Raw genomic sequence first — 16,459 nt, 5'->3', positions numbered from 1 at the left:
AGAAGGGAGGGAGAGGCGAGGAAAGAGAAAAGGTTGAGGGATGGAGGCATTGAGTAGAAATCAAAAACAGACCTTGTGTTTCACTGTTTGGTTTGTCATGGGACCCTGGCTGCACCAAATCCCACTCCTGCCATTTTGTGTGATTTCTCTCCCCTCCCTTCCTACTCCTCTCAAATGCATGCTTTTGTTTTGCCCGGCGCTCAGTCCAGGGGCAGGCAGTGGGATTCCTGCACAGTGGGGTCCTTATAACTGGGAGCCATGTCTCTTGTTCTCACCTCTTCCCCCCACTTCCTCACCTTTTCATTTTTTTCCCCCATTGATATCCTCTCTCTTTCCCTCTCTGAACATATGGACTGGTTTTTAAGAGAGAGCCCAGTCCACATCAAAGACTGAGGCAGAGCGGGTCAATTTGTTGCTCCTTTCCCCGACTCTTCCCCCTCCACTAGCCTCAGTGGACCCTCCCTGCACCGCAGCCATTTACCCAGAATGCTCCGCTGCTCAAGCAGTTCTGCCAAGCGTATATATTGAGCCGCGTGTTGCTGGTGTCTGCTCTCCACACAGAGCAGACCTCGTTTACTCCGGATTTCTCTGCAGCCACATCCCCCTAAGATCATGTAAGGCTATACAAATGAGCATGTATGATAGATAAGCAACCCCCTGTATCAAAAAAATACCACATGCTGATAAGATTAAGCAGAGGGATAGAGGAAGAAGAGAAGCAAAGAAATCAAATAAAAAGAAAAAATAAATATATATAAATCCAAATCTGAGCAGAGCAGGCCTTGGCTCCAGATGTGAATCTCTCTGAATATTGATCATGAGGAAAGCTAGTCCCCATATCCCCAGGGCTGCAGCGGCTGACACACAAAGCACCTCTCTAAAGCCCATAAACCAGCTTGTACAATTATTTAGATAAAGAGGGCGACAACAGCAGTGTGTATGCCTCCCAACCCAGAACCTCCTCCTTGGCTCTCATCCTCCTACTACCACTACTCCTGCTCCTCCTTTTCCCCTTTCTCACACAGTATGAAGATGAAGAAATGAAAAAGGGGGGCAAATGTGTAATTAGCCACACGTTTCTGAATCCTCCTTAATGTTCATTACTGAAACCAGGGGCAATTACAAGTTCAAAGGGGGTTTAGGGCACCAGCAGCCCGCATAATCAGTCGCAAATTAAGCACAGCTCATTTGTCACAGCACAGCACGCACACTTTGTATGTGCACACAGAAATACACATGCATGCATACTGTCAGAGTTGAGTCATAGACAGGCTGACAGGCATCAATTTCCATGCAGGCACAAATCTCAGCTACCCCAAGGCACTGGGTTAGGTCGCCCAATCCTCTTACGCTCTGATTCTTTGTTTTCACTAGACAACAGCAAACACCGCTGACACCTTTAACTCAGCTCGCTCGACGTTACACTGTACCCTGCTTGCATTCATCCTCTTATAGGTGTCCTGTTTGCTCTTACAATCCCCATCGCCACCTGTCCCGTCTTGTCTCCTTTTTTTTTTTTTTTTTAACCTCTATCTTCCTCTGTGTGTGTGTGTGTGTCTCCTCCCACCTGGCTGCGTCTCTGCAAAACACGTGACAGTGTGTGTTTCATGTCTGTCCCCGGAGGTGTATCTCGGTTACCTCTGGGGCCAGGTCACAATGGCTAATCCTGTCTTCGGGTGGCTGTTTAGCACACTGAGAGGAGAGCTCGCAGAACCGGAGGTGAGCTCCTGTTACAGGACTCCCTGACCGGGGGTCACCTCCGACACTGTCAGAATACACACACACAGTAAAACATGCACACATGTCCTGGCAGATAGGCAAGAATGCTTGCACACAAACGCACAGCAAAGTTTTCACACACAAACACTGTCGCTCAGACACATTGAGCCTGCTTATCTATCCCAGGTGGCTCAGCCTTCATCTCTATCCTCCCTTGTTCTTCTTTATCTGCCTACTGTACCACTGCTCTTCTAGTCTTTCTCTGTCTCCTCTCATTCCCAGATCAGTCACCCTCTTGTTCACATTAGGATTCCCTGATATGATCTCCATGAAGACTTGCTCTAGTGGCCATGCGTTGCCTGTCCTGCCCGGCACCCTCATTGTTTAAGCTGCTCTCACGCGGGGGACACAGTCAGGTCTCTGGTGAATTGAATGGAGCCCTATCATGTGTGGCTCAGCGTAGTGGGAGAGAGAACTCATTTTTCACTGGGGGAACGACATCCATCTCAGCAGCCAAACGCTGGCTGTTTCATTAAGTAGCCCATCCAGGCAGACAGATGTGTTCACCACACAGCCATGTTTGCCTATGCAAGAGCGTGTATTAACCCACAATCCTTTGGGGGAGATTAATAGGCTACCAGCCCCTTTCCATTGATTATCTCCATGCCATTTTCCCCTCCGTTCCTTGGCTAGATATTAAAAACTAATGAAGCCTATTGAAAACGGGAACCGCGAGGCTCTTCACGGATCATTTTAGGTTATTTGGACTCAAACAGAGAGGGATCTCTTTAAGGCACAGTTTGAGTCGAATTAAGAAAATAAATGTGGAGAGCAGCGTCGAAGAAGCGGGGAGGAAAAGAGAGGAGAGAGAGTGGAGAGTGTGACTGTAAAAAGATGTGTGTTTAAGAAAAGACAACTCTACTCTGACACATGGAGCGGAGACACGGCAGATGTTAGCAATTCCAGAGCATAGCAAAGCATTCCTAGTGTTGGAACCACGTCCTAATTGCCATAATGGAGGTGGTAAGCGCTGACAGTAATGGAGTCGTGGGGATCCATCCCCAGCAACCTGAATTAGGGGCCACTTGGCAGATCCACTTCAAGATGGCCTGTGTTTTTTTGCCAAGATGCCCTTGTTTTCACTGCTCTGCAAACTTTTTTAATCTTGTGTCACCAACTTTCTCACCCCCGTCATGGTGTCTGACTCAGCTGGCTCAGAGTTGGTGGTTGGCATGGGTCGCAAAGGGTGGTGTGGGGATGAGGGTGCATGAGATAGACGGGTCAGGCAGACCTGGGCAGCGAGTGAGCAAAGAGTTAAAAGCATCCATGTGATGGGCTCACCTCTGCACCAGGCCTGGTGAAAGGCGGCGGGGTGCTGTCGGGGAAAATGACTTCCTGAGACATTACCATCAATCACCAGACAGGTCAGGCCCCCCAATCCCGCCATCAGGATGGAGGAGAGGAGAGGGGGGATGGGGACGGAGGATTAGACTAGAGGGGACGAAAACAGAGAGGAAGACTGGGTTAAGGCTTGTTGGGGGGAACAGACTATTAACCATCTCTTTTTCTTCACTGTCTGACTGTTTTATGTCTCCCTCTTCCTCTGCCTATCTATCTCCCCCGTGTCTTTCTCTCCTCCTATTTTCCGGTCTTCCATAAAACGGCTACCCAGGCATTCAGGGACGGCCCCTGCTGGTCAGAGTCCTCTCCTCGGCTCAATTGCATCATTAATTATTCCACAGGCAGTTGGCTAGAAGCAAATCTAAAGAGAGGAAGAGAAATAGAGAGGGAGCAAGAGTTAGATGGGGAGATGGGGGACAGCTGTCTAACACCCCCAGTTGGTCTTGCTTTCACTGGCTTTCTCTCGCTCTGTCTCTTTTTCTTTCTGTAAATGAAGGATGGGAAGAGGGGAGGGGCTTGGGTTACCTCAGTGAGCGGTTGTGTTACATTCCTGAGAAGGGAAGGGGTGTGGGGGGGGGTGGTGGTGGTTCAACGAGTTGTTGAAAAGAACACAGACGCTTGTCAACAGCCTCCGAGCTAGGGAGCCATCATGCCTTGCTTTAGGCCTGGAGGTCAATGACCCTGTGTTGCACCCAGATAGAGACCCAGGTAAAGCGAGAGAGGGGAGAGAACCACCAAAAGCTAAAATCACCATACGGTACGTGTCACTGCTCATCTGTGGCAAGAGGTCAGTCAAAAGCCTCAAAAATCTCTAAATCCTTCTCTTTCTCTCCTCACCCATAAAACACTGTACGTGATCAGTGGCTAAGTGACTGTGGATTAGCTTTCTCCAGGAGAGTAGAAGGAAGAGGAGAGGCAGATAGAGAGAGACGGAGAAAACGACGAGCGCTGGCAGCCACGGCAAAATGGCCCATTAGATTTAAGGAGTAAAAGTTCATCAGCTTTATTAATGGGAAGGTATATAAATGAAGTATGAATTACCTGACTTTTATGGAGTGGCGAGAGTGAAACTGGAGTGTCTTATGATATAATGTTTTAGTGAGCTGTTCTGAGCGCTCTGATGAGCAGGCTGCAGAGAGGAGGAGGAGGAGGTGGAGAGAAAGAGTGGAGAGACAGAGAGAGAAAGAAGTGTGCTGGGGTCCCCTGAGTCCAGTGGCTGGAAGGTTGCCTGATTGTTGCTAACATGCGTAGCTGATCGGGTTAGCTCGGAGACAGGGACGTCCGTAGCTTCCAGGCTTATTCTTTGCGTGTCATTAGCTAGCAAAGTAAAAAATTGCCGGCACGAGTAAAAAAATAATAATAAAAAAAAAAGGTCAGCCACATCTCTGACGCTGTCGCTTTTCCACACATGTGCACGCGAACACAAGTGTGCAGCTGCGGTTGAACATGCATGCATTCCACGTGCACGAGTACGTTTATAAACAAGCATGCATACGGTGTGTGCAAGCACAAGGGCGCACACCCGCCAGTGCACAGACAGACACACAAACACACATGCTCCCCACCATCCTGTAATAAGCGGTAAGCTGAGCTAGCTGATGGTCATCCTCCCATGGGGCTGCTGGGTGGCTGCCAACTTCCTGCCTGCTTTGTCAGTGGATAAAGCCCCTAACAAACGAGAGGGCTGTAGCAAGGCAGGCCAGCCAGGTCAAAGGTCACCTCGGCCCCCGGGCAGGATTGAGCCTAAGAGCACTACAAGGAGAGAGAGGGAGAGGATGGAAGAATGCACTTAAAGATTGGCTGCTATTAACCAGGCCTAAAAGCTATATCCCTGCCTTACCACTCCTTCTTTTCTCCTCTCTTCTCCTCTCTTTTTTTTGGCGGCACTTCACAAAGGCATTTTAACTCCACATCACATGTCGACTCTGCTTTGAGGAACATTAAGAAAGTGAAAGATCCTGAGGGCATTTGTCAGTCCACACAGCCCCATGCAGCCAGCCGCCCCTGGGTGTTGAGCAATGACAGGAGATATCTCCTTGACTCATGCACCCCGAGATGAAAGGTGAGCTCAGAAGATGTGCATTTCTGAGAGGCAAAAACGGTATTCAGTAAAAGAGAACAGACACAACAGGTAGGGACGGGGTGGTGACTGATCAGGGCTTGGCTGGCTTTGTTCCATGGAAGTACTTGTGATCTCAGATGAATGCACCTATGGTTACCATCGGCTGTGCTCCTCCTGTCTCACTGACAGGGACATGATCTGAAGTGTCTGTCTGTCATGGCCCTGAGAGCTTCTCTCACTGGCAGAGGATGGAGGAAAAGGGAGACAGTGGAAAGGAGAAGAGAAAACCTCTCTTTCCACCCCAGCTGTCCATTCAGAGGGAGAGAAAATTTGACATGGTTGACTTGAACACATTTAGCATCATTAGCAAACAGGAAGTGTCCCCTGCAGCTGTTTTTCAGCGGGGGAGGGGGTGTTCCTGCCTGCACTGTAATGGACAAATGTTACCCACCATGTTTGCCTTTGATTTTTGACCTGAAAACAAAAATTGACATTACAAATGTCCTATGATATCTTCCAAATTGGCTTGACATTCTGTAGCCAGCCCTGGGGGTTTCTTGTTTGTCCTCTGTAAGTGGTTGTGCTCTTGTTGTTGTGTCCTGAGGCTCGCTATTAGAATGTACTGGCCTTTCTCTTGAGAATGTGGAGTCTTAAAGAGACAGTGGGGTGTGTGCGGGGGGGTGGGGGGGTGGGGGGGGACTAGAAAGAGAGAGGGAGCGAGCTAAAAGAGGTCCTGGTTGTGTATTTGAATACTTATGCTCATTAAGTTAATGCACAATGAAAGGGAGAACCGTCAAGTGGAAACTCTCAGAAGCTTCTATTTGAAGAGCGATCACAGCCCCCTTTTCTCTCCCTCGGTCTGTCCATCTCTGCACAAATTACTCTGTTTCTGTTTCAATGGAAGATCAGCCCCACTTTACTTTGACTTAGGAAGTTAAACAAAGTCCACAGCACACAATAGAGAAAGAGGATAAACTTAAAGAGACACTGTATGTTAATATTAAGTCCCTTTCCCAACAGACTTTATCAACAGGCTCTGGGTTAGAAGTGCTCTACTGTCTTGCCCCCTGCGCTTTGCCAACAAATCTTTGGAGTCCCAGTGAAATGGAAGTTAGAGCTTCTGTGTTGTGACACATTTCCCAGTGAAACAGAATATTTGATCAGTGTACAATTACAAGAGGGATTAAATCAGATTCTTTGCATTTAATTGGACCGTGGTATAGTAGCATAGTAGTTGAAACCAAACCAATGAAAGATAGCGATAAACAACATGAAGCAAGGGCCACACACTGTAGCTCCCTTAAATGCCATTTATTAGCACACGCACAAGTGACGTTTCGAGCTAATTCTCTTCGTCAGACTTAGCTTTATGTATAAAGACGGCATCTTAAAATACATATGCTCCAGCCAGATGACCCTCCCACCAGAGATAACAAATTACACTGCATACATTATACACAAATGCATGTTATATATCAACGTATGTGGAGAAAAAACTTGAGTACACAACAGTGTGCTATACACTTATACATATGCTACTCAAAAATATATCAAACAGACCTCATAGCACGCAAGAAAAACACTATACCTTCTATGTGGCTAGATCTAAATAAAGGCGCCTCTGACCACGACGCCCATAACCACAGTATTTTTGTAAAGCGAAGACACACAGATGTAGCATGCTTTTGCTAGCTAGCTCACCTAATGTTAGCTTTGTGTGGCTAAAAGTTGCAGATTGATTGATGAGTGGATGTGGTGATATTATAGGTTGCAATTGGTTGGTAGTAGCTTACATAAACACACGTCAAACTTGGTTTTACAGGAAGAAAAAGTGATTGGATTTTGATTTGAGCATATAAAGATAGTGATTTATTGTTAAATATGTGCACAAAATGTCCAGGGATATGTTATAAAAAAAAAGTAAAAAGGGCATTTTTCTTTTTATTTTGACTTTAAAATGGCCCGTGAGCATCAGTATGTCTGAATAGTGTCTGAAAACATGGACCTATTTGATGCAGAACTTAATGTACGTGTATGAAGCATAAGGAAAAACAGGGCCACATTTGTCAGGAGGTAGTTGTGGTAATTTTGGACTCAGAAACAAATCCTAGTTTTCTTCCCCATTGGAAATGACAGGAACTGAAAAGGTGTAAAACTTGTTTTGGGTGTCAAATTTGGTGGTGTCTCTTTTGTTGCTCTCATGCTCGAGGTTTCCTGAGGCCAACTCTCAGTTAGTCAGTATAGAAAATCATTGCTTTTTTACAATGTGTACATACGCCATTAAACCAGTGCCAGTGTTTATTCAGAGGCTTAGTTCGTCCACTACGCTTTAGCTATAGCATGTGCTCCCAGAGACTTTATGACTGGCAACAGTGACAAGTGGTGTGGACATGAGGTTGTCCAATGCAGGCAGAGTGGGTGGGGTCTTGTGCTTTGACAGGCCCACCAGGCCTCTAATGATCTGCTTATAAGCCCTAAAAGTCCCTCGCAAAGGCAAGAGACCAATTACTTCACACTCCCAACAAGCTACATCATAGGAGATAAAAGAACAGGGGGTTCATTTTTGGAGAATTATTTAAAAAAAAGACTTGGAAATTTGAAGTTATTGAAATTTAATAGGAACAAAACTCTTTGTGGGAAGACGACTCTTTGGCTCAGCTGTAGTCACTGCAACAAGATGTTTTAAAGATTTCTTGAGAGCAAGTAGTGAGCGTGGCTGTGTGTTGACATCAGGCGAGCTGGAGAGCAGAGCAGAACAGAGCTGGGTGCCCCTGAGCAGCCAGTTACCACAACAAAGCCAACAGACTGGTCTGAAAAACCAGGCCAAATTCCTGCCCTCTAGGACCTGGCTTAAAGCTCGAGCGGAAACTTTGAAAGAGGGGGGCGGGGGGCGAGATGAGAGGAGAGGAGAGGAGAAGAGAAGAGGTGGAGTGGAGAGGATACGAGACGAGGCCAGACGGGTTAGCGTGTAGCGAGAAAGGGATAGCTGCTGGGGCCTATGGAGTACAGCAGGAGAAGGAGAGATCGACGGAAATGAGAGAGAGGGAGAGACTGAGAGGAGACCAGGCCCCCGCTGTAAGGATGGAGGGATCATATTCCTCCTCTTGAAAGTGGAGGGGCAGCCGTGTGGTGGAAAAAGAAGCCATGAACTCGATCTGACGATTAAATAGGCACATCTCTATGGCTGCAGGCCACAAATGAGACCAGGTCCACAACAGAGCACACACACAGTTTGTGTATATAACTGTTGGCAAACTCCAATAGATCTATGGGCTGAGCTCACTTGATCCTCGTTGGGAGTCTTTTGCAGATTTCTGCGCAGATACTAAACAGTTTTCTTTTCTTTATTGGATAAAAATGATACCTTATTATCATTATGCATGATAGCATTTGGGAACGTTCCCCTAAAACATCTCTCCTTTCATTGGTCGATCCGATAAGTCTGGAGGTGCATTGGGATTGTGTGGGAGTGATTGCTATTTAGCCTCATGGAGCTTGGTACAATCAGATGCCTATATCGCACATATCCTCCAGGGCTCCTTCCTCACCCCTCATCGCTCCATTCATCCCTCGCTCCTCCTGACTCCCCTCACCCGCTTTACTGTTACAGTAGCTTGGCAGGCGAGCGGGGCAGTTATGCTGTAGAGCTTCTCTACAACCTTGCACCATCTCCAGTGAACATAAATTAATGGTGTAGAGCAAACAGGCTGCTGGCTGTGGTCCAGGAGCTGGCTTCAGGAGCCCAGCCAGCGATTGTTGTGGCGGGCCATGGCAGCAACAGCAGTAGTAGTACTGATGCACTGCCAACCAGCCAACCAACCAGCCAGCCAGACAGCCAGTCAGAGAGGCAGACAGACAGACTGGGGGCCCTTTTGCTCTATAATAGATGCCGCGGGCCTCGCCATTCCGCCTTGTATTTGCAATCATCACTTTTTTACTGTCAGAGGGCAGTCCGCTGAGAGCCCTTACACTTATTGTGGAAGCGCTGGAGTCTGGAGCGAGAGAGACAGAAGTGTAGTGGTATGTTCTGAATGCAGATCGTGTGAGGTGTAGATATGGATGTACTTTCATTTGCTGTTATCAGAGGTTGGCATGCAGTGTGTGCGGTTTTGTAGGTTGGCATCATGTGAGTTCTCTTTATAAGTTGGCTGTGTCTGAATTTGTGTGCGAATGTGTGTGCGCGAGAGAGAAAGGCAGAGCAGCAGGGTTGAGTCATTGAGTCATGTGGCATTCTTGCCTGTTTTCAGACTGTTGTCAGGAAGCAGTGTAGTTCCCAGTAAAATAAAACAAACACCCAAAAAACCCTGGACGCCCTTCCGCCTCTGACCGCCCGTAACACACAAAGAGAGGGCGTGAGGGAGGGATGGAGAGAAAGAGAGAGCTGTGGGGTTAAAGATGAAGTTGAGCATGAAGATTAAAATGGAGTTGGATGTGAAGATAGTGATGAAAAGAATATTTCAATACAACTTCAGCCAGTTTATTCAAAGCACAATCCTTCGTTTGGGCTCAGCTCAGTATGAGAAAACAACAGATATTATTTCAGAATTGATGAAATAAACCAAATTGATCCCTGAAATCACAAAGCGGCATTACTTTTAATTTAAATCATCATAATTATAGTTTCATACAAATAATTCTTGGTTGTTTATACTGATAAATTCGAAGAAAAAAAGTCATTGTCACAGAAATACAAAGCTGTTCTTTTTCTAATTGTCACGCGTCAATCTATCTGAGGTTTACCGACGGAAGTAATTAACTGTATCCTTCAATTTAAACCGCAAAATCTGTCAGAAACCTGAAGCTAAAAAGCCAGATATTGCTCCGTGCATGGTAAACACTCCTGATGGATTCAAAAACTCCAACTGGATTTATTCGTCATATCTGTTTGATCTCGCGGTAATGCCGATATGCATTCAATCTCATTGTCATTTGTCAAAGAAGCCAATTGTGGCATTATTAACAACGGCAACTTGATATTTAAAATGTGCCAATCTTACCCGGGCTCCATGCTGAATCCATATTAAAATGTCATTCCTATATTTGATTGCGTTTACTTCTGACAGTGAATATTATTATCGTCCTCCAGTCGCTTTGATTAAAAACAAATAAGATTCCAATCAATGTGAGGGAGGCGTATATGAAAGGAAATACTGGGATATGATAGCGCTGTAAAACTAGACACAAACTCACAGTGAAGCCCATCAAATGCTTCCAACACATGAAAGCATTACTATGCAAAAAGTTATTATATAGAATTATGCCTGTTTAGCATTTGACACATTTACTTTAAAACAAACGTAAAAAATATACCTGTATATTATCTAATAACGCCATCCAAGTGACAAAGGGTGCGTTCACAGTCAGTCTTAATGCTCCACTCCGATTTTTTGCTCAGATCCAGTTTTTGTTTTACATTTTTTAAATATGGCAGTTACCAAATTCCAATTGTGAACTGGTTTTTAACTAACCGGTGCATTTAATACACCTATGTCTTGTCTTGTTAACATGATTTTGTTCATGTTCTCAACAACATCTGTGAGCTTATTATTTCAAACCTTTTCTGTAAAATGAAATGAGCGCTGATGCTATAACATGATATGTGTCATTTTATATTTGGCTCAAAAGACACTTAGGGGGAAAAAGGATGATAATGAGGAGAGAAGAGAGTCAAATTTTTAATTATGTTATTTTCCCAATGTTTGTATTTTGCCAATCTAGAGCAGGGATACTCAAGTTAAGGCCCATGGGCCAAAATCTGGCTATACAGCACCAGGTGGACCCCCAACCATTTTCTTAATCCCAATTAAATTAAATTTACACTGGATTTTTTTGTACTTTTAATGCAAATAAGGTGCCAGAGTGCATAAAAAAAGCTTTAAAGTAGGGCTCGTTTACCAAAAAACCTGTCACTGGACATTCTCCAGACCCCCCGACGGAAGCTCCTAGACACGCTCCTTCAGTACACCTGACCTGTGTGAGGCTGCTGCAATCGGCCCCTAGCCTCCTGTCATTTTGTAAAAGTAGCATCTGGGCAAAGCAAGTTGAGTATCCCTGGACCAGGGTGACGTAAAAGTGGCATGAATTCTATTGTCGCATTGCAAAAAAAAAAAGTCAGACATGTATCTGATTTATGACCACGTATAAAAGTGGCCCAAATTTGAACTGAAAAGATCAGACTCCATGTGATCTGTGTTGTTGACACACAAAAAGATTTAGGTCATTTTTGCTTGCTCTGTTTGTAGCCAAAATAGCTGAGGCTAAATCACACGAATCTCCATCATCAGCAAACCCCTTCAGTGTTGCCACGGCAACAGGATAAACAGCCAATGGCCTGTGATTTCCTGGGAGTCATTAGCATGGAATAGGTTTGCAAGCCCACCGCAACCTTGTGACCTGGCTCCATAACTCATGTCACACACTGATGATGTCATTCATCAATGGGGGTCCACCAGGCGAGGGGCGGCAGGTTTTTCGGTGAGCGGAGGGGAGGGGGCGGAGCGGGAGAAGCAGCGAAGGTTGAATGGAGCGGACCGGGATAATGATCGGGCTGTGGGGTTTGACGACGGCAGCAAATAGGTGTCAGGAGAGTATGAATCTGATATATAGCGGGCTGGGTGTTGAGCAAGTAGATAGGAGTCAGTGTGGGCGAAAGGTGTGGTGAGCGGTCCGGCTGTAGATGTGGTTATTGCATATGGTGAAATGCCAAGCTGGGGCTCAGAGGGGGTTTAAGGAGCGTACACAGCGGATGATGGAGCCACCTCGGCTTGTAATGTTCAGCAACCACAGGGGCCATTACATCCAGCACTATCAGAGAGCACAGAGCACATCACACCCTGTAATTTAGCCATCACACACACACACACACACACACACACACACAGCTCCATTCTCAATGACTGGCAGAATGTGATCCACCTGCGTATGTGCCTGTGTTTGTGTTTTTGTGTTTGTGTTGATGCTTGGCTGTGCTTTTGCGGGGTCAGGTTGTAGAGAGTTGGACGACATGTGTGCATCAGGATAGTGCACGCTTGTGCCATTAACAGGCTTTAGCATAATTAACAGAGCCGTTTTCGATCCGCCACTGCCCGGACGACAAATTGAAGCTGCTCATTTCTGGCTCTAATTATTTATAGACTGGCTGTTTTACGTTTTGCGGTCAATCCTCTTTTAAGGATATTGGCCTTGGTGTTTGTAACTGAACATATTGAGCGGAGCCAAAGCTAGTGGGGAGATTATCAATACCATCTTTGATCTCGCTCCGTGTTTGTGTTTCATCCATTAAATAACCATGTCATACCGTCTCCTGAGGGTACAGAAGGACATCTCCAGGAAGAAACACATTAGAACAGATTTAGCTCCCTGACTCTGTTTAATATTTATACAGCGATGCATCTCACATTCACTCTTTTCATATCAGATTTTTTTTTGTGCTCATTGGTTGATTTAGCAACATATTTTTTTACTGATGCAATTAACATTAAGAGGTTACTCAGAGGTCTAAATAGCCGTTCTCCAATTTCACGGCTGCTGCAGCCTTGTAACCACTAGGCCCACCATGCCGGCTTATTTCTCACGTCTGCGTGTGTGTGTGTGTGTGTGTGTGTGTGTGTGTGTTGGTGGCACCAACACACACCATTTCTGTAGCTGGGATTTCAGAGCCCCATGCTTTAAGAAAAGTGTGGGTGGCCTGCAGTCGCTGCCATAAAAAGTATGTGTGTGTGTGTGTGTTGCGGAAGGGGGGTCAGCAAGAAAGGCAAGAGCAGGAGAGTTGAGGACAGATCAAGAGAGGATGAGGAAAGGTTGTATACAAGATATTGTGTGTGCTTGGCAGTGCATAAGTGCAAGTGCATGCAAGTCTTGGGGTTGCAGGGGGGTGATGTAGTCTGACACAAGGAGGCAAGGAGAGGCGAATGAGCGAGGGCTGAGAGGGGAATGAGATGAACGAAATAGGATTTTTTTTTAGTGTTGTGTCTATGTGGTCGGAGTAAATCTCCTTACTCAGGGGTTTTGTGCGCAAGGGGGGCTTTAACGTCCCCACTCTCCTTGATGAGACATCTTTCTTGTTTGTTCAAACCATTCATTACGCAGTGGCTGCTGGACGAGCTACGCCGCTGGCCGGCGTATTTATCACCGGGCTAAAGCGCGCTCTGGCTGACAGTAGGCGATTGATGACCGGGGTCTGGGCTTGAGAGGCTGAGGAAGCCTTAATACAATGTAAATGACCCACTCCCATTTCCAATCTTGGCTGTTCCTCTCCTCGCACCTCTGTAGCACATCATCTTTAGCTATGTCTCAATTTGTGTATATGTTTGTGTAGAGGGCACACACAAAACAAGAGTGGGAGGGAGTGTGTGTCTTGTTATATTTGCGAGTGTGTTTTGATCGTGACCGAGGTCACAGCTAATGTGAAAACGCAGAGGAAGCCCAGGAGTGTAAGGGGGAGGGAAACAGCGGCTGTACTCTTATTACATGTTGTTGTCCAGAGCGGGCGCACACAAACACACACACACTGGGATGTAGATATGTATATCTGATGCACATTCTACTGACACACACATGCATGCACACACACACGGGAACCAATAGACATTGCTTTGTCTTCCAAAGCCAAGGAAATGTCAGCACCTGGCAATCAAAAAATGTATTCCTATGCAAGCATTATCATCTTTCCTTTGTTAATAATTTTTAGCATATTAAAAGCGACTGCGTACACAAGTACAAATCAGAGTAATCCCTCTCTGCAGCCGGGACTCATTATTTGTCCAATCTCGGCCTTGTTTGTTATTAATTGAGCACATTCCTCAAACCATTTTTTTCCATCTCTCCTTTAATTAAAACAGACCACATTTAGACAGGCAGCGCCACCTGAAAGGAGAAATCGTCCTCTCGGCTGATATGAAACCTCACTTACATCAATTATTTCAGCAGCAAATGAGAAAATTGTTCTTGAGCAACTGTTATCGTTTCAAGTTAAAATTGAATTCAATTAACACGAGCCAGGCAGACATTACCAGCTTTTTGAAATTTGCTTTCTCAATGAGTGCGGAGCTGAAAGCAAAAAAAAAAGTCTGGAGGCTAAAGGTGTTTTCCTTAAAGGGGAAGAATGTGTGTTAATGGAGCTTGAAACCACCCGAAAATAGAGGAGGATTTAAGTGTCAGTTTTTTAAAAGGAATTTTTGTGTGTTGTGATTTGCAGGTGTCACGTCTATGAATATTTGTTTGTGTGTTTGCACATGCTCGTGTACATGCGTGTGAATGTGCGCATGCATGCCGTCTGTCTACAGTGGCTGAATGAAACACATAGTGTCTCATTTGTTTCGTTTGCGTGCGCCCCGACTCCTAATCTGGCCCTTAAAGACATCTGTCACCAGCGATCACTGTTGTTTTGTCATGCTTCATAGCAGGCCTAGGGGGAGCGAGGCAGCCCAAGGTCTGCCATTTATATCAGCCCATGTTCTCTAGATTGGACCTGACACAAATAGTATCATTGCAGTCCTGCTTGCAGAATTACATTTTCAGGTAAAAATCTTGGCGAGGCTGTGGAGGGAGATTTCACAGCATTCTGTTTCCTTTTTAGCGTTAGCCTGTATTCAGCTGCTCTCTATGAAAGAGCCACCACCACGATACATGTCAGACATTCAAGGAAAGATAAATGTATTCACTGCAAATCTGCGCCCACTCGTTCTGTTGCTTGGTATTATAAAAGGATTCTCAGACACCACAGTATGTGCTGTTAGGCCTGGTTGAAAGTCTTGTTCGTCAGCATGTGCTCGTAAGTGTTTTTTTTTTTTTTTCCCTGTGTGTGGTGTGTACGTTCCATGTGTACACTATATATTGTTTGTGTGTGGGCGGGGTGGGGATAGGGAAGGGGGTTATCATAGTTGACAGTTTTGACAAACTTGTTTGGCCAGCTCTGACAGGTTTAACGCTGAATACTGTGTGTGTGTGTGTGTGTGTGTGTGTGTGTGTGTGTGGGTGGGTGGACACGTGTAGGCTCTGAATGTCTATACAGTGCAAAGGGAGGGGCGGGGTTGGGTGGAGGTCAGGAGAAGGTGCAGTCTTGGGTTACACAACACAACAAACACGAGAACATATTGAATACATACAGTAATAGGCAACAGTCAAGAACTTGACTCGGAGCATGTGTTCCCTTGCAGCGTTTCCCTTTATGAGCACTTACATACGTGAATATTTATGTTAATCTGTGTGTCAAAGAGGCTCATTTGTGTGTGTGTGTGTCTCTGTTTGCTCCCGCAGCACCCATACCCCTCTGAAGAGCAGAAGAAGCAGCTAGCCCAAGACACAGGCCTCACCATCTTACAAGTAAACAACTGGTGAGTCAAGATTTCCGCTCGCCCTATCTCCGCCACCAGCATCGCTCTGCCTTTCATTTTCAAAAGCCTTTTTCGCCTCCCTCTCCCCGCCAAGTGTGAAAACCGTTTATGTACAGCCCTCCCCGTCGCGCATCCACACACACGGGGCTGCACGCTGTTGATATACACACAGACAACCTTTGTAACATTATTACATGTAAGCTACCAGGATGTTCCGGTGTTATCGGCGAAAGTGTTCTGCGGCTAAGTCACTGGTCTTTGTGGTTTGATGCACATGTATTCAGTGGGATATATTTAAGGGAGAAAAGGCAGAGATCATAAGCTGCCCCCACACCCACCCCACCCCTTGATCCAAAAAACACCATACCTAGCACCGCCACTGGTGCCCCCACAAAAGGCAAAACTGCCTTCCACCCCCTCCCCGTTTTGCACAAGCTATATGGTGGATTAAGGTTTTGGTGGCCTGGCCAGCAGGGCCTTTGTAGATGGCTTAGCACATAACTGGGGGTGGTGGATTAAATAAAATGATCACAGAAGCAAAGAAATGATACAGGAATTACTTATCAAAATACTAGCCCAGGTTTTATCTGCAGCTTAATTTTGTTCAGTACATTCTCAGGGTGATGTTCAGATTAATTGAACTGACAGCTTCCTTTCAAATTTCCGGGAAGGTATTTGCACGGATTTCAGGTCTTACACAAACTTAATTATATGGAACCCCATTTTATCATTCTAATTCCATGTAGCGGGGGTTCTATTTACAAATGACAAGTCTGTGCCTTTTATTCACAGCTTTCCTTAATATATTTATCAAAGCGGGTTCATTTACAAAGTGCTCTATCTGTTGGGTACAGGCAGGCCGACATTAACGAAGCTTTTAGGTTTATCAGACTCGCAGCCTGACAAGCCACCCGAGGGTCAATTGATTTTTTGGTTCTGCGAT

General features: G+C 45.8%; 1 protein-coding gene across 9 annotated transcripts in view; it reads left to right on the top strand.

Moving 5' to 3' along the window:
- The window catches only part of meis2a (Meis homeobox 2a), a 229,812-nt gene that overhangs the window by 186,408 nt on the left and 26,945 nt on the right, over positions 1 to 16,459 (top strand). For all 9 annotated transcript variants that reach the window (XM_049596482.1, XM_049596479.1, XM_049596476.1 and 6 more), the window contains one exon: positions 15,440 to 15,516. In XM_049596482.1, coding sequence (XP_049452439.1) covers positions 15,440 to 15,516 — 77 coding nt within the window. The remainder of the gene's footprint in view (positions 1 to 15,439; positions 15,517 to 16,459) is intronic.

This window comes from Epinephelus fuscoguttatus, linkage group LG14 (assembly GCF_011397635.1).
Source record: "Epinephelus fuscoguttatus linkage group LG14, E.fuscoguttatus.final_Chr_v1".
NCBI classification, from domain to species: domain Eukaryota; kingdom Metazoa; phylum Chordata; class Actinopteri; order Perciformes; family Serranidae; genus Epinephelus; species Epinephelus fuscoguttatus.
The sequence above is the reverse complement of the archived record's forward strand: the minus strand, read 5'-3'. Positions and strand labels throughout refer to the sequence as shown.